Consider the following 27156-nt stretch of genomic DNA (forward strand, 5'->3'; position numbering starts at 1 on the left):
CATATCTTGCTATAAATTATAATTTCCGACGAAGCCACATTATCATACTTTTTATTCTGCATTTTCGCCTGTATACTTAATATGGTTACAATTAAACTTTAAGCCAATCAAATTCAAACACATTTAATTAAAATTCTAATGATATATGATTACCAATTGTAACTAACAGCATGTAATAACTCCTTATAAATAGCGTTTTATTTCAAGAATTCATCGTTGTTCGTTTCTCATTCAACAATTTTCTTCTATCAACTGCCAAATTATTAATTTACACGTATTTGTTTTCCTTATTTTCTAATAAACTGGAACAAATTGTATTAACGAGAGAATATTTATATATCAGGGTAGGTCACCATGTCCTTAATAAAAAACTCCACAGAATATAAAAGCTCCGATAATGAGCAAGTAAATTTAGTTATATCTTCAAACTCAAATAATATTTGGAGTAAAGAGGATATGGTGGCCTCAACCCAAGAAAATAATAATAATAACACATCAAGCAATACTGAATATACAGATCTATCACAACTCAACTCATTAATCTATTCTCCAACTTTATCTTCCTCATCACAAGATTTAGAAAATAGTTTATCAACAGATGAAAGCATTATAGCAATAGCTCAAAGTAATGATTTATTTTTACAAGAATATATTAATGTAGAAGAGTTACAAAAATACACAGACAAGATTTTTTCATGTTCACTTCCAACTACTCCTACTATCACACCTTCTACTACACCTACTACACCTTCTGCTTCTTTAGTAACTCCTGTTAAACCAATTAAACCCGCATTACCACTTAAATCTACAGTATCCACACCAAATTCTGATAATGATGATCTTTCTATTAATGATGAATCAAATCTTAAAAAGAAAGCAGCAGGAGGTCGTAAGAGAAAAGCTGAAAGTTTAGAAGAGAAAGAACAAAGACAGCGTGAAAGGTATTGTTTCATTTATTCATTAATTAAAAAAATTACAATATTTTTATAAAATTGACTTTGATTTCTAATATTTCTCTTTTTTTTTTTTTCTTAAAGAATTTTAAGAAATCGACACGCTGCTCAAATGTCACGAGACAAAAAAAGAAGACAAATGGCTGATCTTGAATCTCAAAATCTTTTACTTAAAGAAGAAAATGAGCATTTATCTAAAAGATTAAAAGTAGTTGAAGAAGAAAACATCAATCTATCTGCCAAGCTTGATGTTATTTCAGCACAATTAAGTGAAATTCAATCGCACCTAGCTGTTTCCGAGATGACCAAAGTCCTACTTGACGGTGTTCGCGGATCTGCAGTATCCGCGACCTTGGATTATGACTCTAACGCATCGAATAATAATAATGGTAAGAAAGAACAAACGAGCAGCACAAAAATGAACGGCAGTCAGAATGAGACTTTACTGGATTCTTCATATAGGTATTACTTATCCGATAATGATGATGCAAAAGAGTTCAATTTATCCGAGAAGTCCCAGCAGCGGCACGTCAAGATGAGGAACCTTTACGGGATATTATCACAGACCCATTCTATACCGACTTGGATGCTTCAACAACCGCAACAAATAATGAAGCAAGTGTTCTTGATCTTTTCGATAGTTTTTTGGACTATGACTGGTCAGATAAAGAACTTTCAACTATTGGACAAACAGATGGGATTTGTTGATGATATTGTCATCTTGGAACTTGATCGTCTCTTAAAAGTAAGACGGTCGAAACCCGTAAAGGCTTTGCGTGGTAATACGTTTTCAGGTATGAGACGTGTTCCACGTGACTGGCGTAAATATCCACCATAACATTTAGTGAAAAAAAAAAAATTGGTAATTTCTAATATTAATTTAATTCAGATTAATTCCTCAGTCTACTAGTATAGAACTTATATTTTTTTGTTAAAAATTTTTTACTTCCGTCTTTAAAAAAACATTATTAGTATATTTTTCTTGATTCGAATTGTTTTTTTTTAAGTACATCTTTTTAATTGCTCGAAATTTAACATTTTTATTTCGTTTTTCATAATAAAATTATTTGTTTAGTATAAATTGTTTATAAGTCTTTTTCATTATTTTATAATGAAAAGTTGAAATGAAAATGTATTTATTATATATATATATAAACAAAAAATAAAGAATATTTTTTATATTAAAATTTCCTATTATCTAAATTTCTATGAATTATTAGATTATACAAAATCATCGTATCTTTTAATAGAGTAGTACTTTATCAAGTATCTATTAATACTCTATATATTAGAAGGTTTATTAACGATAGAGCGAAATTCCGAAGGTAATAAATTTTCGTTAGAATCAATTTGAACAGGTCTTCTAATTTTTATAAATACATGAGTTTGATCATGTAAATTAAATGGATACGCTTCACAATTCACACACATTTCAAATTTAGCACAGTGTCCACACTAAAGAAATGATTAATAGTTTGGATACAAATAAATTTGTTAATTGTAATACGAAATGAATATATGATGTAAATTTATTCGATATTAAAAATAAATTATTGAAATTTTACCTTGTATCTAACACCTCGAATCTTTTTGTGACAAACATTGCAAATAGCCTTATGATCGATATCTTGAAAAAAATTTAAATAATTTTAATCTTTAATACAATAAATATAAAAATAAATATTGAAATATTGAATATACCTTGTTCATTTTGTTCAATAAATTGAAATTCGGGTAGTAAAGCAGTTTTTACAAATCTATCATTAATGATTGGACGTTTAATTTTAATAAATACGTGATTACGATCATGATTTGATGTCTCACAATTCGAACATATATCAAAATCATCGCAATGTCCACACTTTTTTAAAAAAACATAAATGATTAATAAAGAGCGATTAAAAAATATATATATATATATATAATTATTTTACCTTATATCGAACTCCTACTATATATTTGTTGCATACATTACAATATGCCGGATGTATTCCATTCTCTGTAAAGCGAAGAAATTATCAGCATAACTTTCTTCAAAGAGAGAACTTTTATCATGAGTAAGAAACTTTACCTTGCTGATTCTTTTCCCTCAAGACACGTTCTTGTTCAATAAAAAGATGGTTTAAATCATTGATATCACCTTTTAATTTATCATTTAATTTATTCGATTCATCAATTTCATTATATTGTAAAACACATTTTTCACGAAGTCTCTTAACTTCACATTGTAAATTTTCAATTTCTAATTCCAATTCAGAATTTTTACATTGTAATACACGATAATCAGCATCTAATTTTTCAAAAGAAGATTTTATTTCATTTATATTATCCTCAATTGAAGTTGATTGTTCGTTACATTGTCTCAACTCTTTTTGTAAAATAATTTTTTCATCCTCATATTCCCTTAATTTTTTATTTAAATGTTGTTTATCTAATTCTAATAAATTATTTAATTGACGTATTTGAACATTTTCTTGTTGTAATTCATTATGTTTTTTAATATAATCATTATTTTCTTCCCTTAATGTAGATAATTCTTTTTTAATAATATTTAATTGTAAATCAGAATCATTAATTCTTTTTTTATAATTATTAACTTTTTCCAATAAAATCTCTTTTTGTGATTCTAAATCTTGATTTAATTGGACGGAACTTTCTTGAGAAAAGATTTGTTGTTGTAATGTACGAATTTTTGTTTTTAATGATTCTACTAAAGTATTTAAACCATCTTTTTCTAATTCTGATTCATAATATTTTGATTTTAATTGTTTTAATTCATTTAAATCTTTGTTATTATTATTATTATTATTATTATTACTATTGCTGGACGTTGTTTGTTTCATCATTTTTTCGATTTAGAAAAAATGGGATGAAAAAAAAAAAAAAAATGAAATGTGTACGGAAGATCCCCCTGAAATAAAAACATTTTCTTATTTATATAATTTATATAATCAAAATATAATCGGGTACATGCGAGTTACTAGTTACACCAAAAAAAATGTATAATATGTATAATGTATTAATGTAAGATAATCAAAATTATCAATTATTAATTAAATGTACATTAACTTTTTTTAAACATCATCGAATTTTTGAATAATTTTTTTTTATGATGAACATGATGAATATCCAATGTTTAATGTTTGAATCTAATGAAAGTAATAATGAAAAAGCTAATGAAAGGTTAATAATATATTATATATATATATATATATATATTATAGTATATTTGTATATTTTTGGTAAAAAAAAAAAATTTTTTTTTTTTTGATAAATAAATAAACATGTTGACGATCATTGAATGTGTTTACACGTGAAAATTATGAAAAAAAATTGCGTGTAATGTAATTACGTGTAATGTTGTAATTTGATTTCTTGATTTTTTTTTTTTTATAGAGAAAGGCTGAACAATTTTAAAATAATTAAACTAATTAAACTTTGGCGATATATAGGCGCATCTAATTATGTCATGATAATAAAAACGTCATCCTCGTCATCCTCTTGTAAATGTTTAATCATTGATAAAATTTTATAAAAACTTGATAGAAATTTTTTTTGATCCAAAAAATAAATTTTTTACAAAACTATGTCGGATTTCAGAAGTGATCTCAATCCACCACCCAAATTTGAAAATGAATTACCGGTTGGTTACGTTGGAGCAACTATCATGCCGGGTAAGAATCCCAAAGTTCACCAGAAGATTGCCGCAGCATATTTTAATAAATTTATATGATTTTATGATTTTATTAAGGACCTGTAATAGCTACGGATAATGAACTACCAAAATTAGAACGCGTTAAAGAAAAGGATCCTAATAAAGGTAATCAAACTGAAACTGGTACATGTGTTGAAACCGAAAAAGAGATTCCTGATGATCAAGGTAAAACGAGAGAACATGAAAAACCATCACTTATTCGTGGCACTGAAAATACTATTACTGGAACTTTAAAGGTAAATTTTTTTTGGACACGTAAATGACATATTTTACGCGTAATTATATTATATATTAAACCTTTTTAAAAATGTATAACTAATAAAAAATAGGAAGCTATTGGTATATTTTCGGGAAAGAAAGAAACAAAAGATGAAGGAAAAGAACAAAAAGAACATGCAAAAAATGAAGTTAATAATAGTTATCAAGAGAATAAGTTTGATAATAAACTTGAATAATAATAATGATACTGTACAATACAATAAGTATATTTCGCGACATCAAATTGAATAATCTTCAATTGCTGCGCCCCCTTACGTACATATTATATTTATCTGATAGATATATCCGGAAAGAGAGAAAAAAATCATTATTTCATTTAAATTACCATTATTATAATAACAAATAAATATTTTGAATTTTTTGAAATGTATTTACATTTCTTTATAAATACATTTAAATTTCCATTCCATTATAAATATATATAACATTTACCATTCTTTAATGTCGATTATAACTAAATTTAAAAAAAATTTCAAAACAATCATTAATGATTTCGAAAAGAGGGCACGAGACCTGATAAATGATGTAATTGATTTCTTTTTCCTTACCATTGTTTTATCTTTTTCTAGACGAAAATAAAAATTTCATTCATTTTAAAAAATCATTTAAAAAAGTATAAATTATATCAGTAGATCAGAATAACTAACGGAAATTATTTCTAATAAAAGTAATGTGTGATCAATAAAATTTACAAATCAAGAATCAAAAGAAATTTCGAAAGATCAAAAAGATAAAAAGAAAATCAAAAAAGAAGGATTAAGTTTGAAAAACATTGAAATTTGTCAAAATATAGTTTAGCTTTTTTCTTTGTTAAAAAGAAAAAAATTTTTAAAATATTTTAATATTAAATTTAGAAAATCATTTAAGCCAAACAACTTTTTACACTATCTCGTAATTATTATTATTATTATTGTAAATTTTTTTATTTTATTCAGTGTAATCTTGGATCAAATAATTTTTTTAACGCTAAAAAAATGCGGAATTTAACGGAATTCATTCTAAAACTATTCGCTAATTATAATTTCACAAAAAAAAAAAAGTATTTATTATGTGTTCCATTTTTACTTCATATTAACGATTTTGTGTAATAGAAGAAACCAATTATTTTAAAAATATTCTGCGCCAGTTAATAAGAATATAAATGAAAAAAATTTTTTTTTTAAATTTAAAAAAAAAATTTTTTTTTTATCCCATTTTTTTTTTATCAATGTATTTTTTAGCCTTATCATAATTTTTTTTTTTAATTTAAAGAAGAATTTTTTTTCTTCTTCCTTTTTTTTTAAAAAAAATAAAAATTTAATTTATTTATTTTATTTTGAGGGCTTCTTTGGCTCTCTTTTTTTTTTTTTTTTTAAAAAAAAAATAAATAAAATAAAAAAAAACCTTAAAAAAAATTAAAAAATAAAAAATAATAAATTAACGAGTGTCACTCGTGACACTTTATAGACATTTTTTTTTTTCATTCAAGGTAAAATGGATGAAAACTTTAAATTTGTTTTAGAAAAAAAAACATGATTACTGAATATATTATTTTTTTTTTCATTCAGTTCGACGCCCGATTTGATTGATCCTATATAAAGTAAGACATCAGACTTTGATATCTTGATATTGCAACATATTTTTTTTTTTTTGATTATTTTGATGATCAACTTACCAAAAAAAAAAATTTTTTTAAAAAAACTTTCCTCTAGAAAAAAAAAATAAAAAATACCCACCAAAAAAAAAATTTTTTTTAGACAGCTTCGAAAAACAAAAAAGTAATAATATCAAACAAAAACAACAACAACAACAATAATAAAAATTAGTATTTAAAAAAAAACCAAACAAAAAATGGGAATAAGTTTTGAAAATATAAAACGAAATCTCCCTCCGGGTCTAGAACTCTTACCTGGTGAAACAATAGAAAAATTCTTTGAAAAATCTAGTTCAATAATATTATATGAAGCTACAGTTGATGGCGGATTTATCGAATGTTATGGAAACATTGGTGGAGACTTTTATAATTTGGATGTAAATAATGAGGTATTTTTATTTTTTAAAAAAAAATTTTTTTTTTCTTTTTTTTTTCAACAATAAAAACTTTTTCTAATCTTTCAAAATTCTTTTCCTCATTCTTTCCTCATTCTATTATATAAAGCCTACAGTATTAATTACCAATTATCGAATTTATTATCAACCATCAAAAAATATTTCAAAATTATCATCATCATCATTGTCATCTTTAGCTGATGCAATCCATCCTCGTGCAATACAAATACCGCATTTATCCATCTCACAAATTGATGAGTCACAAAATCAAATCATAATAACGCTAAAATTTTCCCCATTAAAATATTTATTTAAATTTTCTAAATCAAAACATAATAATACTTTAAATAATAATAGATCGACAAATTCTTTATGTCATGATTTTTCTTGTGTTTTAAAAAAATTTACAAATCCAAATAGCATTGAAAATGTTTTTGCCTTTCGCATGGGCGAAAATGAGATTAATAATAAAAGAGGAAATCATGAGAATGCTGGAAAGAAAAGAGAATTAACTGAGGCAGAAAAAATGTTTGAAGAGCTTTTTGATTCTAATACTAGTGAAGATGAAGATGTAGAAAATTATGCTAGAAATAGGGGTTTAGATGAAAATAAATATAAAAGAATTCAAAAGTTGGGTTGGTCTAAAGGTTATAATATTCAAAAAGAATTTGAGAGGTTGCAAATGAGTAAAGATTCTTGGTAAGTAATTAAATTTAAGAATTTATATTTCTCTTATTTCTTTATTAACAACGTTATTAATACCTCTCTCTAATAAAATTATCTTAGGAATATTGTATCTTATAATGATGATTTTACTTTATCTCCAACTTATCCAAAAGATTTTATTCTACCTTCTAGAATTCTTAAAACAGACGCGACTTTTGCTTGTGAATCATTTGATACAAATGAGGATTCTTATGAAGTTTCAACTGCATTTCAATCAAGTTCGGAATTTTTTAGAAAACTTGTAAATTTTAGAAAAAATGGTCGTTTTCCTTTAATTTGTTGGAAAAAAGGTCGTCATGTATTAATGAGAAGTGGTCAACCAATGGTATCAATATTAGGTTGGAGAGGTCTAGAAGATGAATTATTAATAAAAGATGTTCTTAAAGCTATTAATGAAGAACAACAACAATTAATTAATAAAAGTATTTACGCTAATAGCAAAAAAAAAATTGGTTTACAAGAAAAATGTACAAATACAAAAATTTGTATTTTAGATGCAAGAAGTTATTCTGCTGCATTAGGTAATGGCTTTGCTCGTGGTGGTTATGAAAAATGTGAAAATTATCCTCCAAATACTACTTTACATTTCCTGGGATTGTCAAACATTCACGCAATCTCTTCTTCACATGCTTCTTTATTAAATGCTATTGCAACTAATAGCTCAGCTCCTAAATGGTATTCCGTATTGGAATCTACTGGTTGGTTAGGTCACGTTGCTGATTTATTAAAAGCTGCTGGAGGAAAAGATGGTGTTGTCGGAAAAATTGTTGAAGAAGATGCAAGTGTTTTGGTGGTATGTAAAAAAAAAAATTATTCAAATGCTTAAACAATTTTAAGTTAATTTTAATATAAGATCATTTTTTTTTTAGCATTGTACGGATGGATGGGATAGAACAACTCAATTAGTGTCTTTGGCACAAATAATGATGGATCCATTTTATCGTACAATTAAAGGATTTCAGGTATTAATAGAGAAAGAATGGATTGCAATTGGACACCCATTTAGAGCACGGGGTGAACTTCCAAAAAATCTTCGAAACAATAATTCTATAATTTCATCCACAGAAGAAAATTCATCTTTCAGATCTAATCATCAAGAACCTATTATTGTACCATCAACATCCGCTCCGGTCTTTCTTTTATTCTTAACATGCGTACACCATTTATTACAACAATTTCCACGCGCATTTGAATATAATGACTTTTTTCTCTTATGTTTAGCAAGAGCTGCAGCAGGAAATTCACCTTATGGAGATTTTCTTTGTAATTCTGAATGTGAAAGAGAATATGTGCAATTAAGGGAAAGGACAAAAAGTATTTGGACATGGGTTAGAGAACACAAAGCATGGTTTAGAAATACTGGTTATGATCCAAAGATTAGAACTTATGATCCTATTAATATTTGGTTAGATAATAAGTGGAAGAAAGATGTATTGAGACCGGATACAGGAGCAAGATTAATCACTTTATGGACTGAATATTATTTTCCAAAAGATGACTTTTCTATAACGTTATTATCTACACCTCCAGGTTGCGAAAGACCCTTTTCAAATGGATTAATATCTGATCACTTATCTGATTTCGATTTAATTAGATTGTTAATGAAAAGAAAAGAGAGGAGAATCGCTGAAAAGGTTTGGAGAACCTGGAGATCTTTTGTATTAGAAAAGAAAAGCAAATCAGCGATTAATAAGAAAGATCATGATGATGTTATGTCATGTAATGGAGAAAATGATGAAATAGATATTGAATTGATCGGATCTTCAGTTTTGCGAGATAGTTATAATTTGTTACCAGAAAGTTCAAATAAATCAAATAAATCGGTCCTAGAAAGGCGAACTCAAGATAGGAATAAGATTGTTAAAAATAATTCGGAGTCAAAATTCCTTTTAGTTATGCCTCCAGAAAAACCAAGCTTTAATAAAAATTATTTAAACACACTTTCTCCAGCTTCTTCTTCCACCTCTTCTTCAATATATCTTTCATCAAGTGAATTATTACCAGCAAAGGAAGATTATTTTTCAGAAGAAGAACGAAAACCTGTTTATCCCATAAATGGGGAAGATGAAAGTCCATCACTTTCGCAACAACAATGGGTTTATTTATGTAAACATCATCAAAAAATTGATGATGATTCAATAGATTTATCACAAAAGTTGGCAGAATTACTAAAAGAAGCTCAATCAGAAGATCATTATTTATGTCAAAGTAAATGTCATGATTCGAAAGTTATAGTTGATTTATTAAAAGAAGCTCAATTCGATAATTCTTTATTACCAACATCAAGAACTCGACAGCAAACAAATATATCAACTAATACAACCCAGAGAATTACAAGAACTTCATCCACTTCACCTTCAAGATCTTGTAGAAGCTCTATTATTTGTACAAATAATTTTACAGATTCTAATCATAATTCTAATGAAATTAATTCCAATATTAATATAAATTCTATAGAAAATAGCCCACCTGATCTCGATTTTGTATTGGTCTAGGTTTTGTTGGGTGGTTTTTCTTTAAAAATAAAAAAAAAAGGTTAAAAAAGTTTTATAGTGTTTTAATTTATTTATTAGGTATTTTTTTTTTAATATATTATTATTTTAATTATATTTGGATGGTTCAAATTTTGGAAGTATTGGACGTTATTGGACGTTATTGGATGTTATTGGACGTATGAATAAGTGAATGAATTGGTGATAAAAAAGAAAAAAAAAAATTTTATTGATGGTTGGTTTTCCAAATGTAAATATAATTATTTATTATACATTGGTTTGCTAATTATATATTTTTTTTTTTTCGGTTTATATATATATATTACAATAAAAAAAAATGGTTACAACCTTTCTATTCAAAAAGTAATTTTCGGTTTCTCCTCAACTTAATCGTTGAAAGTTATAATTAAAAATTACACCTTATCGAACGACTGGAGGTTAAAGAATAATCAAAATAAAAAAGTTTAAATAATTTTTATTAGACAGTACAAGATAAAGGAAGTAGAAGAATAATGTGAAAGTATCGGATTTTCTCCGATAAAAAAAGTTAATAAGCAAGTTTCTAATTCCTAAAATATTTCATTTGCTCCGTTTTCCATGGTATTAATTAATAATTTCTCTGTATTTCCACTCATAGCTTGATTGAGGTCAAGGCTTATTAAGTATCAGCTGGCGATAGTGCCTTCCTGCTCCTATACGTCCATTCATTTATTCTTCTATTTGCTCGAACTAACTCATATCCTAATCTATAAGTTTCATTCCTTAATATAATACCAGATCTTCTTACTTAATTCATCACAATAAATTTGTAATCGATCTCGTTCACGTTACTAATTAAAGATCTGTGTAGAAGAAATGGAAAATAAGGTAGCAAAATATGGTTATATTACCTCAATATCATATATTATACATTCACTATTGCAATCTCAAAAACTTATCTAGAACCATGTTTAAATTTGATTTTTAATTTTAAATGCTTTAAAAGTGAACAAAAATTACGAAAATTAAAAATTTCTAATTTTAGGGTTGATGCAAGTAGTTTTTACATATATTTTTTTGTAACGTAAACGAAAGTGATTTATATAAATCGGATGAAAATAATCTTGTGGTAACAATGGAAATAATAGAAATGATATATACTATAGTGTAATCGTCGTCAATTTTCCTGCCACGTATATTATACCCGCTTTATTCACAGTTCTTTACACAGAAATATTCCTCCTCTTGTTCAAAATTATTCATGTGAAAGAGATACAATTGGGGAACTCAAGAGAAATATTAAAGCTGAAAGAAGTGACTTTGCCCATTTCGGCGCGAGCGAGCTTAAACTATGGCGTATATGCAAGAAAATTGAAGATGGAAAAAGCCTAACATTTAATAATCTTACTGAAGATAACAAACTTCTCAACATTTATGAAATTGGACAGATTTGGGATGAACCCCATCTAGAGGTTTTTTTCACGTGTTGATACGATTACCTGGTATTAAATATCATTCTTAGAAATGACTTGCAGGTACTTCAACTAATAACCTATTTTCCTTCCTCCGGTATCTTTTTAGAGTTCGCTCGATTAATAACTCTCAATTGCATTGTCTCTGGCTATAATTCGGAAAACTAATGTCCTATAACAATCTCTATGGGTGAGAAAGTTATCGAAATCTAGGATCAAGGAAAAGTGGACGCCTCGTTTTAGCAATATTACTTTAAGTGAACTTGATCTTATGGTTATTAATGAACCACCTGATCAGCTTATTGAATACGTACCGGAAATAAAAATGCTACCGTTGGATACAATTAATAACTATTTCAATGCTAATTCCTACACATATGATCCTTACCATATTCACATTATGGCGAGTTCTACATACTTGAAGGAGTTGTGTTGCGAAACCAAATATGAGAGTACTAAGAAAAATTTTCGATGGTGACATGCTCACAATGGTTAATATGAAGAACAGACTTCGCATGTGCTTTTCAGATCTCGACGGTGTTGAAAACCGACTTCTCCTCTCCTCTATAAATCAGATAAAGAATTTAATGAAAAAAGAATGCTTGAAGAAAGTGTAGTTTTTGGATTGATATGTTTAAGGTTAATATATTTATAATTATTGAGGTGGATCGGCTAGATAATAAATATTATTAGTAGTGTAGTATTATTTGTATTAGTTGAACGATTTATTAAATAATGCTGTATGATGATGTTTACCAAAGTAAACGGATTTTACATTAAAATTTCGCATATACCATGTTGTTATATAAAATCGATCGTATCGTCGAAAATCACGCGCTGAAATTTTTTGGTAATATTATAACCTACTTTTTTCTTCGCAAATTTCTTAGCAGAACCTGCATCACGTGAGGGTGACTTAGTCAAAATCTATGCTATGCGTAGTAATAGGCATCCGCAGTGAAAGACATACTACGCCATTGTATCATGTGACTGTGTATAACCGCAGTCGTTTATTTTAGCGCATTACGACCGGCCAGGAGAATTATTATTGTGTTGTTTTCGTCATACACTTTCCCGAAAGTTTCGGATCGTACGACAGGGCGTCATTAAAAAGAATCAAAAATGGAAATTAAGCGATTAGAATCTATGAATTGCAGATCCTCGGATACACGACAATTTTTTATTATCCTACTGACGTTAGCGCATTCAAATTACGTGTACAGGTTAATCACACATTAATCCATTTTTGAATAGGAATTAGTGATACATGTGCGATTCGTCATCTACAGATCTCGATCCATGATGAACAAATATTCCGATTTTTTGTGATTACAATTGGGTTGTGAACTCAAACAAAGATGTACCACATGCGATCTTCTTTTCGAGATCTTAGAAATAAACGGAAAATTTTGAGACACAGCATTGCTCCATTAGTTTCAAATTAAGTTATCATAAAACCGTAATTCGTCGGATTTTATTTTAAGCACTATTGTTAAATGCGCCTCAAATTCAGGGAGAGCCATTTGTTATTATTAGATGGGATCCAGGCCGTTATATAAATTGTTTTAGCTGAAAAAATATAATTATGAAAAATGTAGTTATGACAAATACACATAATAAAGCAACATAATTTTTATTAAATCGGGTTAAATTCTCATTTTCACGCGTAGTAGGCATACAGTATAAAATAAACCTTTTTCCAAGCGCATTCACGCAAGAGAATTGCATATTAAAAAAAAAAACATTCGTTAATATCTAATCTAAAAAAACTTGATCCACCAATAATCTCTTAATAAAATTACTACGCATCAATTTACCTAATCATGTCCAGTTTTTGCTCAACTCTTCGGAAGTCATGCCTTTTTTGACCTTAACCGCTGTTTTTTGTTCATTGGTCCAGTGTTAATCATAGGAATCGCTACTATGTGGTCAAATCTCAAACAAAAAATTTCCGATAAACTTTCTGCACGTGTCACTAGAATCGTCAATGATCTTGATATAAAAAATAATACACCGGAAATCGAAAACATCTTCAGTAAACTTACCGCGGAAATTAATACTAAAATCACCAATGAACTTTCCGCACGTCCTTCTGAAGTTAATTCTTCTTTCACTGCGGAGCTCGGCAAAAATAATAATAAACTTACCGCAGAAATCGCTAAAATCAATTCACGTGATGCTGGCTACGCCTCTGAGGCGCAGAAAAATTTATCGATGGTCAATAATGTGACCACAAGACTTGTTGAAATCGAACGAGAATATGAAAGCAATTTTACTAGAATTTAATCAGAGTTTACCACAATCAATGCTACTATCCAAGTTCTTCTAAGCAATATGGTTCGACATAATGTAGATGGTATTCTTGCTCAAAGAACTCAGTCAGTATCTGACGAATCTGATGAATCTGATCAACAAAGTGTGGCTAACAATTCCGTTGCTTCAAGCCAATCAGAGTCTAGCTCTTATTCCGGAAGTTCATCATCTTTTTTTGAAAATGTTGAGAGCCGTTTTAAGCAAATTTTTAATTCGTTTAAAGGGAATGATTCTGTTGACTATATGTGTGAAACTGTGGGCTGTAGCTTGTGAAATTCGTCAACTTAAAGGGAAAAAGATTGGAGGGTCTACTATAAAAAGTTTTTATTATGGGTATAGTGATTCGAAAAATAGTACAGTAAAGTTAATTAGCAAATGGTTAGATAGCAAAGAAAATATTAGTAGTTTAGATAATAATCAAGAGTAGCGGGGAAGGAACTGCCAGTATATGAGTTAGTATACATGTTGCCCAAATTATTTTGGGCTGCCGTAATTAATTATTTTGGCACTTTACATAGTAAATTACATATAAACTGAATGAATTTCGGCATCCCAAATTATAATTATGGCATTCTAAAATAATTTGGGCAGCATGTATATGAGTTAGGGCTCGGCAGGCTTATCAAGCAGGTTCTTTTATGCCTTTCCCTCCCTTGAAACATCCTGCTATTCTATCATTTTTTACTTTTATTTTTTATTAGCCGGCCGGCACTTTCTTGTGTATTACTTTATGAAAAATATAATTGTTTGATTTTTTAATTTTTAACTTTTAACTTGTGGCAAATAAAATCACTCATTTTAAAAAACTGTTATCATGAGTAGTATCACGTGTAGTTTAATATCCGGCTGATCAAAATCACAGGTAATTATTTACAGGCACGTATTACATCATTTTTTTTAGTGACTTTTGGAAAAAAATTATTTTTCTATCGCATATGGACAATCGCTTAAAGTTAAAATATCCAGGTAAGTCTACTACTTTGCACCTATTTCTAATATTTAGAACAATGAAAATATAAACTTTGATCTTTCAGACTATTGGAACCGAGCTCCAAATACTTGGGGTACCGTAAACGATTGGGACCTTTTCTGGATTAAGCAATCACATCTCGTGACAGTTAATAAACGCAATTCTCATTCAGCTTTGGCGAACGATTTAAAGTGCCTGAAAAAAATATTCGATATTAATAATCCTGCTTATAAAATGGCGTGTAACTTGAGTAGTGAATTGAAGGAAAGTATTTTTTTTTGACATTACAAATTCGATGTTGCTAGCGTACTCAATAGTTAATCTGGCAACCAAAGCGTGTTGAGAAGGTTTTTCCCATTAAGCGCAAAAACCGACAGGTAGCACCATTGCGTGTGCGTGGCTATTGAAACGTAGCTGGCATACTTTATGTCTAATCTGGCAACCAAAACGTGTTGAGAAGGTTTTTCCCATTAAGCGCAAAAACCGACAGGTAGCACCATTGCGTGTGCGTGGACATAAGAATGCTGGTCGGACGAGCGTCCGGAGCACTTTGTAAACTTCCTTCCTATCCATCATCTCAAAAGTGCATCAATCCTAATTACCTTTTTTTTATAGAATATACAAAACGACCAAATATGGGAGAAGAGTGATTTAGTCACGTCATTAAAGCTAGAGTCTGATATAATCGATGTTGAATTGGAAATTGATAGGGCAAGTATTTATTAATCTCTTTGATGCATCCTAACAACTTCTTAATCAGTTCTTGTCAAACTTTGTTATGACAGAAAAGGGGAAGGCGATCTGTCCATAAAATAACACAACAGGGATTTCAAATTGCACAACAAGGACTTCAGAAATGCGCTGATGACGAGTTTGATACAATAGAACAAGAAAGGAAAAGGATCAGAACCGGTATGTTTGACTTAAATTATTTGAGATACTGGTTATCACTACAAAGTTGCGTATTTCTAAACATTTCAAGTAGTTCCTCCTTTGCGTGGGACCATTTACGGCAGGACGATTAATGGCGGAACTAATAATATGTTCATTTCGAACAAAAGTGATCGGGAAAAGGTATACGTGAGCATTTTTTTATAGAAATCGCGATGATCAGCAGAAATAGCCAACGGTTTAACTGCAAATTTATCCCTTACTTATGTAGGATTTGAATAACGAGATCGAAAACTTCTTTCAAGGTCATTCCGAACGACAATCATCCAATTTGTTTGGGAAAGTAGAACATGACGTTTCCAACGAAACAGACAACGAAAAGGGCGAGGTAATCGAGGTATGGTATTCACATAAAAGTTATTACTATTCATAATAGATAAATTCAGAAATACATATTCATTATTTATTCAAAAACAATCCTCATATTTAAAATTATTTTTACTAATTCAAACTAAAATCCTTTTAGCCTTTTCCTTTAATTGGAAACTTAAATGAAGTTAAGCGAGATGAGTCTCTTCAACATGCAATTGAACAGGAAGCTTTATTCGAAGATGTAAAATTACAGACTCCTCAAAAGCGAGAGCAGAAAAAGATAAAACCAAATGAAAGTGATTGGGAGAGTGTGGTGTCACATGACTCGCAGTCTCAGGCTCAACAACGAACTCCCGAACGTCAATTCAGTCCATCAACTTCCGTGTCTGAGGTAATTACGTTTTATGTTTAGCATATAAAAGTATTTTTTTCTTAACTCTTTGTATGCATATACAGGTTACTGATGATGTTTTCGAACCTCAGTCGATGGGTTGGGAGTTCGATGAACCAGAGCCAACCTGGCTAAAGAAAGTAATAAACCGACAAAAGTTTTTGATCTCGCAAATGGATCCGTCTGCCAGATATGAATCGTCATTAAGGTATTTTTTTTGATATATATAAGGTTATTTTTACTTTTTGTTGCACCAAATCCTGACCAATTCTTGACTAATTCTTAGCCCGATCTGGTGGCGAATAATAGATGCCTCGGATCTAAAAAGTACATCAGATTTTCTGACTGAAGCGGACATGTCGGATCTGGTCGCCGTATTTGCATCTGCCCTTAATGTAGGCCATCCCACTGAAGATTGGACCATACTGGAACCTTCAGTTGAGAGGTGTTTACAGGCTCTTGCTAAAGTCAGTGTTGATAATTTTGCATTTTTATATTTTATTTCATTTTATTTTGTATTATTTTAATTATTTTATTGACGTACGTTTTGAATCCCAGCTTGATAACAATCATCTCAATAAGGTTGGAAAAATAGTGCCGCTCGAAGGATTTCATGGAGCTATCCTTGAAATTCAGAAAATGGTGAAGAATGTTGAGACATCAAGCTTGAGTGTTTCTTTATTTGGCGATGAAGATACGAATGATAAGGTAAAGCCAACATCTTCTGTCGAGGAAGAAGACTACCTGAACCCTGATGTGCAATTTATTTTGGACTTGATTCGATTTACGTAAGTTATTCAATTCATGTTAATTCGGAAATTTTATTATTCTGCATGTATTCCGCTTAGTTCCTTAACCATAACTTTAACTAGATGTGAAATGCTTATGAAGGGAATTCCCCAGCGGAAAAATTCTGAAAGAGACATAGATGTCTTCATCAAACGGCACCTATTTTCGTGCTTTGACAATATTCTAGACAGTCACTTGTAAGTCCCATTGTCAATTCTAAGTATTTTCATTGTTGTTAATAATACTTATAATTGTTCTTAAATAAGCGGGGAGATGGTATCAAGGGCCTCTCGAGATCGTCGAGCTGGAGCAATGGATGCCCCAGAAACAGCAGAAGGCTACCATTTGGACTGGATGTTTACGGTACACTAGATTTTGGAGAGTTCATTGTTAATATTACTTACTAATACTAACTTGAATTAACAGAAGCATGATCTAGCAAAAGATTTACCGTATGGTCGCGAATTTTCACTTTGCGAGCGCACTGGCTCTAGAATTGAAAACGAAAGAAAGATCCTTTCGAATACCTTAAAGGCTCAGAAGACGTTAAGGGACATGCATAGAACTCTGGTTGAAGCTATATCAGTTGAAGGTGGAGGAATGCTGTCAAAACAAGTATTAAGAGCTACCACCAAGCTTCTTATGCCTGGATTCTTATCTCATTGTTTTTTTATTCGCGCCTTCTTAGTTGTTTATATAGGAGATGGATTTTATTCATCAGTAATTTTGGCGGACTTTGATATTCCATCGACATATTCGGAACTTGGGTCTATCATTAAGGTTTCGCGCATTATGCTTCAGGTTAAGGTTGGTAACAATCCAAAAACCAGTATTTAAATTATAGTTTTATACTCATCTTCCTTGCTGTTTGCAGAAATTGTTGAATCTTACAGTTTGCCGTTTCAAGCTTATGAAGGAAAGGGCTTTTAAGGAAAAATTCGCTAGTGGAAAAGTGTTAATGAATGCCCAGTCACAGGAGTACCGATCACCACAGAAAACAAAAAAGAAAAAATAAGATTATCGTAGTTCATTAGTTGGGATATAGTAAACATATTAGCACTTGAATATGATGTATTTACAGACAAAGCTCATCTGATTTATAATGTGATAGTTCTTAAATGCACTTTGCAGTTTGCATACACAAGTTGAAGGGAAAACTTGGTTTGTTGTTTTTTTTAATGATTGACAAAGCGCCAAAACGTCTTCTCATCACTTGTACAGTGTGTGTTCCGAAACGGAACGCACGTGATTATTTTTCTAAGACACTAAGGTGATACAAGTATGATGTGTGCAAGCAACCAGTATTACCAGTATTCTCAGGACCCAAGGTCAGCATTATTTACAGCTATTTTGGAGTCTTGACTTTAGTTAAGAGAAATTAAAACCACCCACAGAAAAGATGGGATCTTGGGCTTTGGTTAAAAATGAGGTTAGGGATAAGACAAAATGTTCTGATGAAGCTTTGCGAAAAAGGACAGAGATCCGAAAAGATGTATAAGCTTTTTAATAGCATAGGTAAAGAAAAAATAGCCCGAATTAGATCTATTCCCCCATCATACGTCTTAAATCTAACTATAGATGAAATCAAATATGTAATGGCTGAAATCTTAATGCATAAGGTTTGATGAGCTCGGACGCCCCCTCAAAAATAATTTTTTTGGGGAGAAGGCAGGTAATCATAGACTTGAAAGAAAAGCTGGGGAAACATTTTTATCTTTTTTTGAATCTAGTGAGAAAAAAGACCTCAGCCATTTGAAAAAAAATGTATTCTAATATTCATTCATATTAATAAAGTTCGCCCCCATTTCAGACTTATATTTTTATTTGCTTTGCGAATGTGTATGTGTAATGTATTTGGAATATGTAAACAACGTTGCGAACTACTGCGCCATAAATTATCACTTGACATACTGCACTACGCCACACGATTCATTAGCCCGGACAAGCTTGTCCAGACTCTACCACCAGAAAAAATAGATTTTCGTTCACAAACATATATCTGCAGTTCTGCACATATCGGAGTTTGTTCTACATACCACTACTGAATTCCGAACATCAGGGAAAACAATTTGCCATAATGGTTAGATTATCCCGAATTTGCCTCATCTTCTGCGCAATTTTGACGAGCCCGGATAAGTTTGTCAAGACTCTACCATCAGAAAAAATAATATTTTTTTGCATGTGCATTTTATTCGTAATCATTTTCCCAAATTCCCGTTGTGCATACCCGGCTAAAGAAAAAATCTGAAATCTGATTGGCCGATCATCTCATGATTTACTAGAACTATCGAGGAACTGGCAGGGATTTAGGGTATATGTTGATGACGTAACATTGAATTCAACTCGGAATTATTAGTAAAAGTAATACAGAATAACAATATCAAGAAGCTTAAAGAAGTTTTTCTTCACAAAACCTTTTCCGTTACAACGAGATCGCACGAGATATCCTGCATATTGATCTATTTTTAAAGGCTCCAATTAACTATAGTTGTCCTTCCCATTTTCCCTCTTCATTATTGGTGGATTGATAAGATTAGGTGCATGTTATGAGAGAAATAGGAGAAACTGAGTTTAATAAGTTTCTTAGTTGTATAAATGTTTCTAGATTACCGTTCGCCTATTTCAATTGCGACGTCAACGGTCAATCCCAATATTTTTTTTTTCGGATCTTTTTCTTTAAAAAAACTTTTGAATACTTTTTTTTCAATTTTAATTCTTTGTTTCAAATTCACAATCATCAAATGATCTTGAAAGAACAATGGAACGATACAAATCACTATTTTCTGACAGCATTGATAGGTCATTTCCAGAAACTCTGTAAAGGTCCAGCCATTGGAACAGAATATGAAAATTCTAAAATCTTTTATTGCGGAAAATTAATGTATTTAAAATCAATTTTTGGAAATGTGATTAATCTATCACATTCATCATATCCTCACCTAATATATAAAATCCATATTATCCATTAATAGACACCACCGTAATATTATTTCAAAATATCTATAAAATCAACGAAATGTTCTGTAAACTTCCCAACTTCAAGTTACCGACCAGTGGTTCTTTGGTATAGTTGAGACAATTCGTTATACAATGTAATTAATTTGTTGTCATGTCTTTTATTAACTCGCTAGAAATATGAACGACTGGATAAATAGTCGCGCGAGAAAAAGGGTTTCCACTCGTATAAATACCAACAATATCTTTAAATCAATTTTCTCTATCAGCCAATAAAATTAATTGATCCAACGTGACGATCTACCGATTATGAGATTGGTATTTTAGTTCCCTCATCAGTCTTCATTTGTAAGAATCGGAAACTTATCTATATGCTTGTGGCACGTTGATTCTTATCAATGTTCGTATCTTGATTTCATTTCCTTAAAAAGCGCAGATAGATAGATATTAAGACTTCACTTCGTGCTATTGATATTTTTGTCAAAAAAAATAGTCACGATGACTGTATTTCGGTATTTGTAATTAACTATATCAGTACTTAATTTAGCCTGATTAGGAAATTGACAAGAATTACTTCTTGTTCAACTAACTGAGACACATTTACTATTGTTAGAATTCTCCATTTTGGTTAAAATTTTGTGAACGGTAATATGAATCCGGGAGCATTTACTCTACTGTCATCCGAATTTTATCTATACAATTTTTGAAATTAAAAGACGCCTTAAATTATGCAACAATTTTTTTTTTTATCATTTTATCAAAAATATTAACTTTCTGAGAAATCTAACCATTGCTAACATTGGTAATAACATTTAAATTTTATAATAATATTATTCATTTATGAGACTTATAAGCAATTAAAAAATTTTTTTTAAACCTTTAGTTGACAAAAATTGATTGATAAACATATGAATTACCTTAATAGTCTAAATCTGACTTATAATGTAAACAATTAATAGATAAATTTGTATATTTTTCCGGAAAAACTCCAAATAAATTTCTTTTGTGATTTTGTGATTGAATTTTTTTCTTTCATTAAAAGAAAATGGACAATTTAAGAAGAGAAGTATGTGAAAAAATGAAAGAATAAAGTCAGTAAATTATTATTATTAACATTTTCTTTTTGAAATATTTTATTATAGGAAGAAATTATTCGAGACTTAAAGTCCAAATTATATAATTGTGAACTAGAATTAGATGGAGTTAAATCTTTGAATGAATCGCTGACAAAAAAAGTCACACTCATGACCAATAATGAAATAGAAATAACTCACTTAAAAGCGGAAAATAGTAGATTAAGGGATGAATGTGTAAAAAGCTATCAAGAAAAAGAAGATTGTATGAGTTTGAATTATACTTTAAGTGAACAAATAAAGGATTTACAAGAAGAAGTTAATGCTTTGAAAATGAGAAGAAATACAGGTTTTGAGGGTAAGTTTGTTGTTTCTCTTTAGGTTAAAATGATTTTATTTATTTATTTATTTTCAATTATAGAATTGGTTAAGCATCCTTGCACTTGTGATTCATGTAATACTACTATAACTGGAATTCGTTATAAAGTAAGTAATCTACAAAATAACCTTTTAACCTTTTCACTTTTTTAACAAATAATAATAATAATAATTTTATTTATCTTAGTGTGGACATTGCGCAGATTTCGACCTTTGTAGTCTTTGTATAGGGACATATCATGATTATAATCATGTATTTTTAAAAATTCGACATCCCGTACATATTGATTCAAGAGTTGTTTTATTATCTCCTTTTAGATATTATCCTGGTGGTAAGTATTTTTTATTGAAAGAAATTATTTATATTTCTCATCTTTTATGTTAACAAATATATAAATTTTTTTTTTATAGGATCAGTTCATAATAGTGTTTATTGTGATATTTGTGGAAAAAGTCCAATTTGTGGAATTAGATATAAGGTAAAATAATATTAAATTTTACATTTTTTTATACTTTTAATTTTAAATTAAATTAAATTTCCCTTTCACTTTTTGATAGTGTGGAAATTGTCGAGATTTTGATGTTTGTGGTAAATGTGAAGTAAGCATAAGCAAATTACATGATGAATCTCATATTTTTATAAAATTAAATAGACCAGTTTACCCTGATGTTGGATTCGAAAATACACCACTTTTACCAAATTTCATTCCTATTATTTAGTGAATTAAATTGGTTTTATAGTAAAGTTATATTTATTTATAAGAGGAAGTAGAGAAAGTTGTAATAAACTTCAACCCCCCTTCCACACTAACCTTATTATGATTTAATAATGTTATAAGATTTCTATTGTTTCTGCAAGTCAGAGTGAGATCCCCTTTTTTTAATAATATCACGCAATCAATCATTACAGTATTATGTACGTCATTGAATTTTGTATTACATTGATTACATTAATATAGCGATGATCTATTTTTTTTTTCTTTTTTTTTGAACATTTCATATTTCCACAGACACTATTATTGAATTTTTTGTTTGTTCTTTTACCATTAACACGTGTTTTTGATAAAATACGCGTTTTTTTTTGACTAAAAAATAAAGTATGAGTAACATATTAACATTATGGATAATAAAGAACATAATTTTTATTGTTAACTCTGAATACAAATAGATGAAAAATACTGAAAATACACAAGAAATGGCATCCTTATTCTATGAAAAGATTCTTTTTTTTATGGGAGGCGTGTTGAAACTTTTATTAATGAATAGGCTAAAGGGCAAGGTTCTTATATATAGTTAAGGATTGTGTTGTTTGAGAATAGAGTATTATGTCAATTTACATTTGTCTATATATAGTAGAACATAGGATACTAGGATAAAGAAAATGCAATACCCTTATATAAATACATCTTGTTAAAAGGTTGATCTTTTGCATACATTCTATCTAGAAAGTTGTTTCTACAATTTCACCTAAAACGACCTTCATTACAACTGTTGCCTGTGGCGTAGGTGTATTGTTGAATTCAAATTAATGAATGGGCTAAAGGACAAGGTTTTTACATAGTTAAGGATCATGTTGTTTAAGAAAATAGGTATAATTTAGGAAAATAGGATATTATGTCAATGTACATTTGTCTGTGATTATAGTAGAACATATAATTCCATATCAAATAAGGATACTAGAAAAAGAAAATGCAATGTTCTTTTATAATAAATACATCTTGTTAAAGGTTAATGAACCCTGAATCTTTTGTATACATTCATTCTATCTAGAAAGTTGTTGCTAAAATCTCACTGACAACGGTCTTCATTACAACAGCTGCCTGTGGCATAGGTGTAAGTTTGCCACTTTTGTTGAATTCGAAAAGATTTACTGGTTCTCCATTAATATCAAAAGGAACTTGGGTTGAGTTGCTTGTTGATCAACTCGAATTCCTCTATGGTTTGTTTTCTGTTTAGACGCTTTTGAATTAAATAATAAAATGTGGGTATATCATATCAGATATTATAATGATCTTATATTAAACAAATTAATGATAGATTTGTTGGCTTACCATAAAAGAGTAATCTCAAAATTAAACCATGAAAACAAGAAAACAAAAATGTAAAACAACATTGTCTCCTAATAAATGGTATGATTACTGTGTGTGTAACCAATCCTTATTAGTTGATTATTAGGAGAGCGCATCATAATCAACCATACATAACCTTCAATATACTGTAGTGGATTATACCTTCTAATTAATTGTACTGGATCTTTAATTTGCTATAATTTACCATTAGATAGTACGATTATTAATACCCATAACGAGAAAAATGTGCATTATCATATTATGATAACTATTTCCGATAAACTTATACAACTAAAATAATCCGATAATAAACCAATAACAAAATAGTAAAAATAAAATTATATTAGTGTGTATAGTACGTATATTAAACATACATTTAATATAAAATAAAAAAATTGGTATTGTTTTTAACCTCATCGGGGAAAAGGCTACGCTCTTTTTGAGTTATATTTCTCCTAATTTTTTTAGTGAGGATAGTTGAAAATAAAAATACATTTTTTACTTGAAAAAATGGTTTGTAGGAAATAGATTAATATTTATGTTTGATAATAAAGAAGTTTTAGTTGATACTACATTATATATATATACCTACTAAGTTAGAAATTAAAGCGTCGGTATAAACGAACAAAACGTTTAATGATACCGTTCTTTTCTTTTTTTTTAGGTTCGGGTCTTGGGAAATCAATGCAACATCAATTTTTTTTGTGGCTTAGGCAGATGTAATCGTGTGAAATTAATATTTAGTTCAAAGTACTATAATACTACAATTAAGAACCGGATATGTAATGTAATATAATATAAATTTTTTTATTATTTGAAACTGGAAAAGTAAAGTATCTGATTTATTTATAATAAGGTTTAAGAAGTTCTCAATAATTGAAAAGTATAAAAGTATATATATTAACAAAATAGGATTCGAATGGATTAAAAAATAATTTTAAAAAGTTATAAACTTCTAATTTGATACTAAATACAAACTGTACTTGTCTATAGTTATAATAAAATGAAGTTTAAGAAATTCTCAACAATTGTTCAACAATTTAAAAAGTATATACTGTATGTTAAACAAAGTAGGATTTGAATGGATTAAAAGTTCATTTTAAAAAGTTTATAAATTGCTAATTTAATACTAAATACAAAACTGTACTGTGGTTTTTGATATTTTATAATATTTTAAAACTATTGATTTAAAAAAATAAACTCTTTCAAGTGGAAGATGTGCTCATAACTAGTCCTCAACTCGCAACTATTGTAAAATATTTCTTATAAATATTAATTTCCACTTATTAAATTTATTTAAAAATTGAATAATTTCTCTGCAAATATTAGATATTTGCAAATAAATCAATTTGCAACTACTATAATAATATATAATGATAATTACTGATAAAATATTATTAAAAGATTCAAATCATAAGGCAAAAATCATAAAAAAAAAAATTTAAAAATTAAAATTAAAAGGTTATTTTAAAGAAATTACTACATATTAGTTAAATTGAATTTTTTTTTATTACAATAATTATAATTTGCTAATTGGAGTATTCTTATAATATCCTATTAAAAAAAATAAAAAAGTTTTAGATAATCACAAATATTTATAGTTCAAAACCTTTGAAATTTTTCAATAAATTAGAAGCTTTATTTATTTACTATAATTTTAATTTAAAGTTTATAGAATTTTTAAACCTTTTAAACATAAAATTTGTAATTATTAATTATTAATAATACTATAATTAGAATAAGAGGATTAGAGTTAAAAAATTATATATTATATTCTTTAAAGAAGAAACAATGACAAATATTAAAATTGACAATTATAGTTTATAAAGAATTAATTTATTCTTCTACTTTTATTTTTATAGTTTATTTTAAAACATCCTTTTAAAAACTAAATCAATATTAATAAATTTTATAATAATTGTTTTTTAGAAATAATTGGTATTGATTAAAAACTTAGAAGTAGAAGTAGAAGTATTTATTTATTACTTATTGGTTATTACATAAAAAATATTATTAAAAAATAAATGGTAATCTGATTTTTTAAATATATATAAATATAAATATATTTTAATTTTACTATTATTAATAGTTAATTAAAACAATTTAAATTTATTATACTAATTTAAATAATTATAATAAATATAATATAAAATTATATAAAAATAAAATATCAAATTATAAATAAGAATATATAATATTTTTTTTAGTTAAAGATCATATTTACTATATAATTATTAATAATTTAATATTAATATTAAAAATGTACTTTAGCCCCAATATTTTTTTTAAAAAAATATTGAATTATGGCATGGAAATATATGGAAAGAAACTCCATTATTTTATAATATATTAATATTTTAAATTTATAATATAAATTATAAATATAAATAATATTTTAATTTATAATATAATAAGTAAATAATTACAATATTTTTTTTAATATTGTTAATTTTTTAAATAAGTAGAATTAATTTTAATATTTTTATTTACTATTTCAAATTTTTAATTAAATATAATTATTTTAAAAATTAGCTATTATTTTTTCATTTAATAATTTAAATTATTTAATTTACTTATATTTTACTAAATTATATTTATTAAAAAGTTCTTCAAAAACTTTAGTATTTTACTTATTGGGAGAAACTATACACCAAATTAAAGATGTTAACCTTAATTATTTTTTAAAAAATTTTGAATTATGGCTATAAGATTTTTATAGCCTTAATTAATTATGGCATATAAAAATTTTATATTACAGCACTTTTTTGAATTATGGCTAACATCTTTATACCAAATAGTGATTAAACTTGTGAAGAAAAAAAAAAATTTTTTTAAATTATATTTCTTAAATTTTTATATAGGTAAAACTTTTAAAATAGTTTATATCTTAGAATAATACTATAATAAAGTTATCAAATATTTTGGTTTTAAAAATGCAATTTTTTCTTTGCATTTAATTTTGCGAAAACTGAAACATTGCAAATAAATAAAAATATGAATAAAATTTGAAAAATTCAAAATTTACTTATAATAATTTTAATAGGGTTTGTAATTAAAATTATTACTATATATAATATATTATTATATTTATATAATTTAAAATTATCAATATAAATATATTTATTAATTTGTATATTTTTTAAAAAAAAGAAGCTTTAACTTATCATTTACTTTTACTTTATAATAAATTATTGAGACTAATAACTTATACATGGATGCTACAGATTCATTAATTTTAAATATATCATCAATTCTTTTAAATTAATTTAGGAGTTTTTTAAAAAAAAGGATTTTTCATTGAACTGCATGCA

General features: G+C 27.9%; 8 protein-coding genes across 9 annotated transcripts; 6 read left to right on the forward strand and 2 right to left on the reverse strand.

Moving 5' to 3' along the window:
• The first annotated feature begins 217 nt into the window (after positions 1 to 217).
• On the forward strand, positions 218 to 2143 carry OCT59_003955 (uncharacterized protein). Of its 2 annotated transcripts, none has more exons than XM_066147966.1 (3): positions 218 to 941; positions 1038 to 1342; positions 1416 to 2143. In XM_066147966.1, the coding sequence occupies exons 1-3, from the start codon at positions 355 to 357 to the stop codon at positions 1490 to 1492; spliced, it is 969 nt and encodes a 322-aa protein (XP_065996612.1). In that variant the 5' UTR covers positions 218 to 354; the 3' UTR covers positions 1493 to 2143. The 2 variants fall into 2 exon arrangements, with proteins under 2 accessions (XP_065996612.1, XP_065996613.1); XM_066147967.1 differs by having other exon boundaries at positions 219 to 625; positions 764 to 941; positions 1038 to 2143.
• OCT59_003956 (uncharacterized protein) lies at positions 2041 to 3821 on the reverse strand. Its single transcript, XM_066147969.1, has 5 exons — positions 3025 to 3821; positions 2888 to 2952; positions 2655 to 2814; positions 2519 to 2580; positions 2041 to 2408 (listed from the first exon to the last, which is right to left on the reverse strand). Exons 1-5 carry the CDS (start codon positions 3797 to 3799, stop codon positions 2235 to 2237), a joined length of 1236 nt encoding a protein of 411 aa, XP_065996614.1. The 5' UTR covers positions 3800 to 3821; the 3' UTR covers positions 2041 to 2234.
• Positions 3822 to 4515: 694 nt separating this feature from the next.
• OCT59_003957 (uncharacterized protein) lies at positions 4516 to 5360 on the forward strand. Its single transcript, XM_066147970.1, has 3 exons — positions 4516 to 4627; positions 4705 to 4904; positions 4998 to 5360. Exons 1-3 carry the CDS (start codon positions 4540 to 4542, stop codon positions 5121 to 5123), a joined length of 414 nt encoding a protein of 137 aa, XP_065996615.1. The 5' UTR covers positions 4516 to 4539; the 3' UTR covers positions 5124 to 5360.
• A 1417-nt stretch (positions 5361 to 6777) lies between these two features.
• Positions 6778 to 10680, forward strand: OCT59_003958 (uncharacterized protein; the record flags this gene model as incomplete). Its single annotated transcript, XM_025314796.2, has 5 exons — positions 6778 to 6969; positions 7085 to 7674; positions 7762 to 8494; positions 8571 to 10428; positions 10558 to 10680. The coding sequence occupies 4 exons, from the start codon at positions 6778 to 6780 to the stop codon at positions 10194 to 10196; spliced, it is 3141 nt and encodes a 1046-aa protein (XP_025184306.1). The 3' UTR covers positions 10197 to 10428; positions 10558 to 10680.
• A 3298-nt stretch (positions 10681 to 13978) lies between these two features.
• Positions 13979 to 14230, forward strand: OCT59_003959 (uncharacterized protein; the record flags this gene model as incomplete). The annotated part of the gene is made up of 1 exon (XM_066147971.1): positions 13979 to 14230. The coding sequence occupies one exon, from the start codon at positions 13979 to 13981 to the stop codon at positions 14228 to 14230; it is 252 nt and encodes an 83-aa protein (XP_065996616.1).
• Positions 14231 to 14892: 662 nt separating this feature from the next.
• OCT59_003960 (uncharacterized protein) lies at positions 14893 to 18385 on the forward strand (the record flags this gene model as incomplete). The annotated part of the gene is made up of 15 exons (XM_066147972.1): positions 14893 to 14923; positions 14992 to 15195; positions 15290 to 15432; positions 15543 to 15638; positions 15713 to 15839; positions 15913 to 16001; positions 16090 to 16215; positions 16345 to 16581; positions 16647 to 16789; positions 16868 to 17048; positions 17140 to 17369; positions 17454 to 17567; positions 17637 to 17733; positions 17797 to 18177; positions 18245 to 18385. 15 exons carry the CDS (start codon positions 14893 to 14895, stop codon positions 18383 to 18385), a joined length of 2340 nt encoding a protein of 779 aa, XP_065996617.1.
• Positions 18386 to 21370: 2985 nt separating this feature from the next.
• Positions 21371 to 22766, forward strand: OCT59_003961 (uncharacterized protein; the record flags this gene model as incomplete). Its single annotated transcript, XM_025314794.2, has 6 exons — positions 21371 to 21391; positions 21468 to 21756; positions 21820 to 21884; positions 21964 to 22108; positions 22188 to 22255; positions 22335 to 22766. 6 exons carry the CDS (start codon positions 21371 to 21373, stop codon positions 22494 to 22496), a joined length of 750 nt encoding a protein of 249 aa, XP_025184303.2. The 3' UTR covers positions 22497 to 22766.
• A 535-nt stretch (positions 22767 to 23301) lies between these two features.
• On the reverse strand, positions 23302 to 24079 carry OCT59_003962 (uncharacterized protein; the record flags this gene model as incomplete). Its single annotated transcript, XM_066147973.1, has 5 exons — positions 23302 to 23313; positions 23454 to 23475; positions 23648 to 23735; positions 23828 to 23932; positions 24076 to 24079. The coding sequence occupies 5 exons, from the start codon at positions 24077 to 24079 to the stop codon at positions 23302 to 23304; spliced, it is 231 nt and encodes a 76-aa protein (XP_065996618.1).
• Positions 24080 to 27156: the final 3077 nt, after the last annotated feature.

Source organism: Rhizophagus irregularis, chromosome 12 (genome assembly GCF_026210795.1).
Source record: "Rhizophagus irregularis chromosome 12, complete sequence".
In the NCBI taxonomy this organism is placed as follows: domain Eukaryota; kingdom Fungi; phylum Glomeromycota; class Glomeromycetes; order Glomerales; family Glomeraceae; genus Rhizophagus; species Rhizophagus irregularis.

Coding starts and splice junctions, on each gene's coding strand:
- OCT59_003955 (XM_066147967.1), top strand. CDS start 355: ATGTCCTTAATAAAAAACTCCACAGAATATAAAAGCTCCGATAATGAG. Junction 626..763: donor CATTATAGCAATAGCTCAAA/GTAATGATTTAT, acceptor CTGCTTCTTTAG/TAACTCCTGTTAAACCAATT. Junction 942..1,037: donor GAACAAAGACAGCGTGAAAG/GTATTGTTTCAT, acceptor TTTTTCTTAAAG/AATTTTAAGAAATCGACACG.
- OCT59_003956 (XM_066147969.1), bottom strand. CDS start 3,799: ATGATGAAACAAACAACGTCCAGCAATAGTAATAATAATAATAATAAT. Junction 2,581..2,654: donor TATTGAACAAAATGAACAAG/GTATATTCAATA, acceptor ATTTTTTTCAAG/ATATCGATCATAAGGCTATT. Junction 2,409..2,518: donor TTCGAGGTGTTAGATACAAG/GTAAAATTTCAA, acceptor TCATTTCTTTAG/TGTGGACACTGTGCTAAATT.
- OCT59_003957 (XM_066147970.1), top strand. CDS start 4,540: ATGTCGGATTTCAGAAGTGATCTCAATCCACCACCCAAATTTGAAAAT. Junction 4,628..4,704: donor TGGAGCAACTATCATGCCGG/GTAAGAATCCCA, acceptor GATTTTATTAAG/GACCTGTAATAGCTACGGAT. Junction 4,905..4,997: donor CTATTACTGGAACTTTAAAG/GTAAATTTTTTT, acceptor AATAAAAAATAG/GAAGCTATTGGTATATTTTC.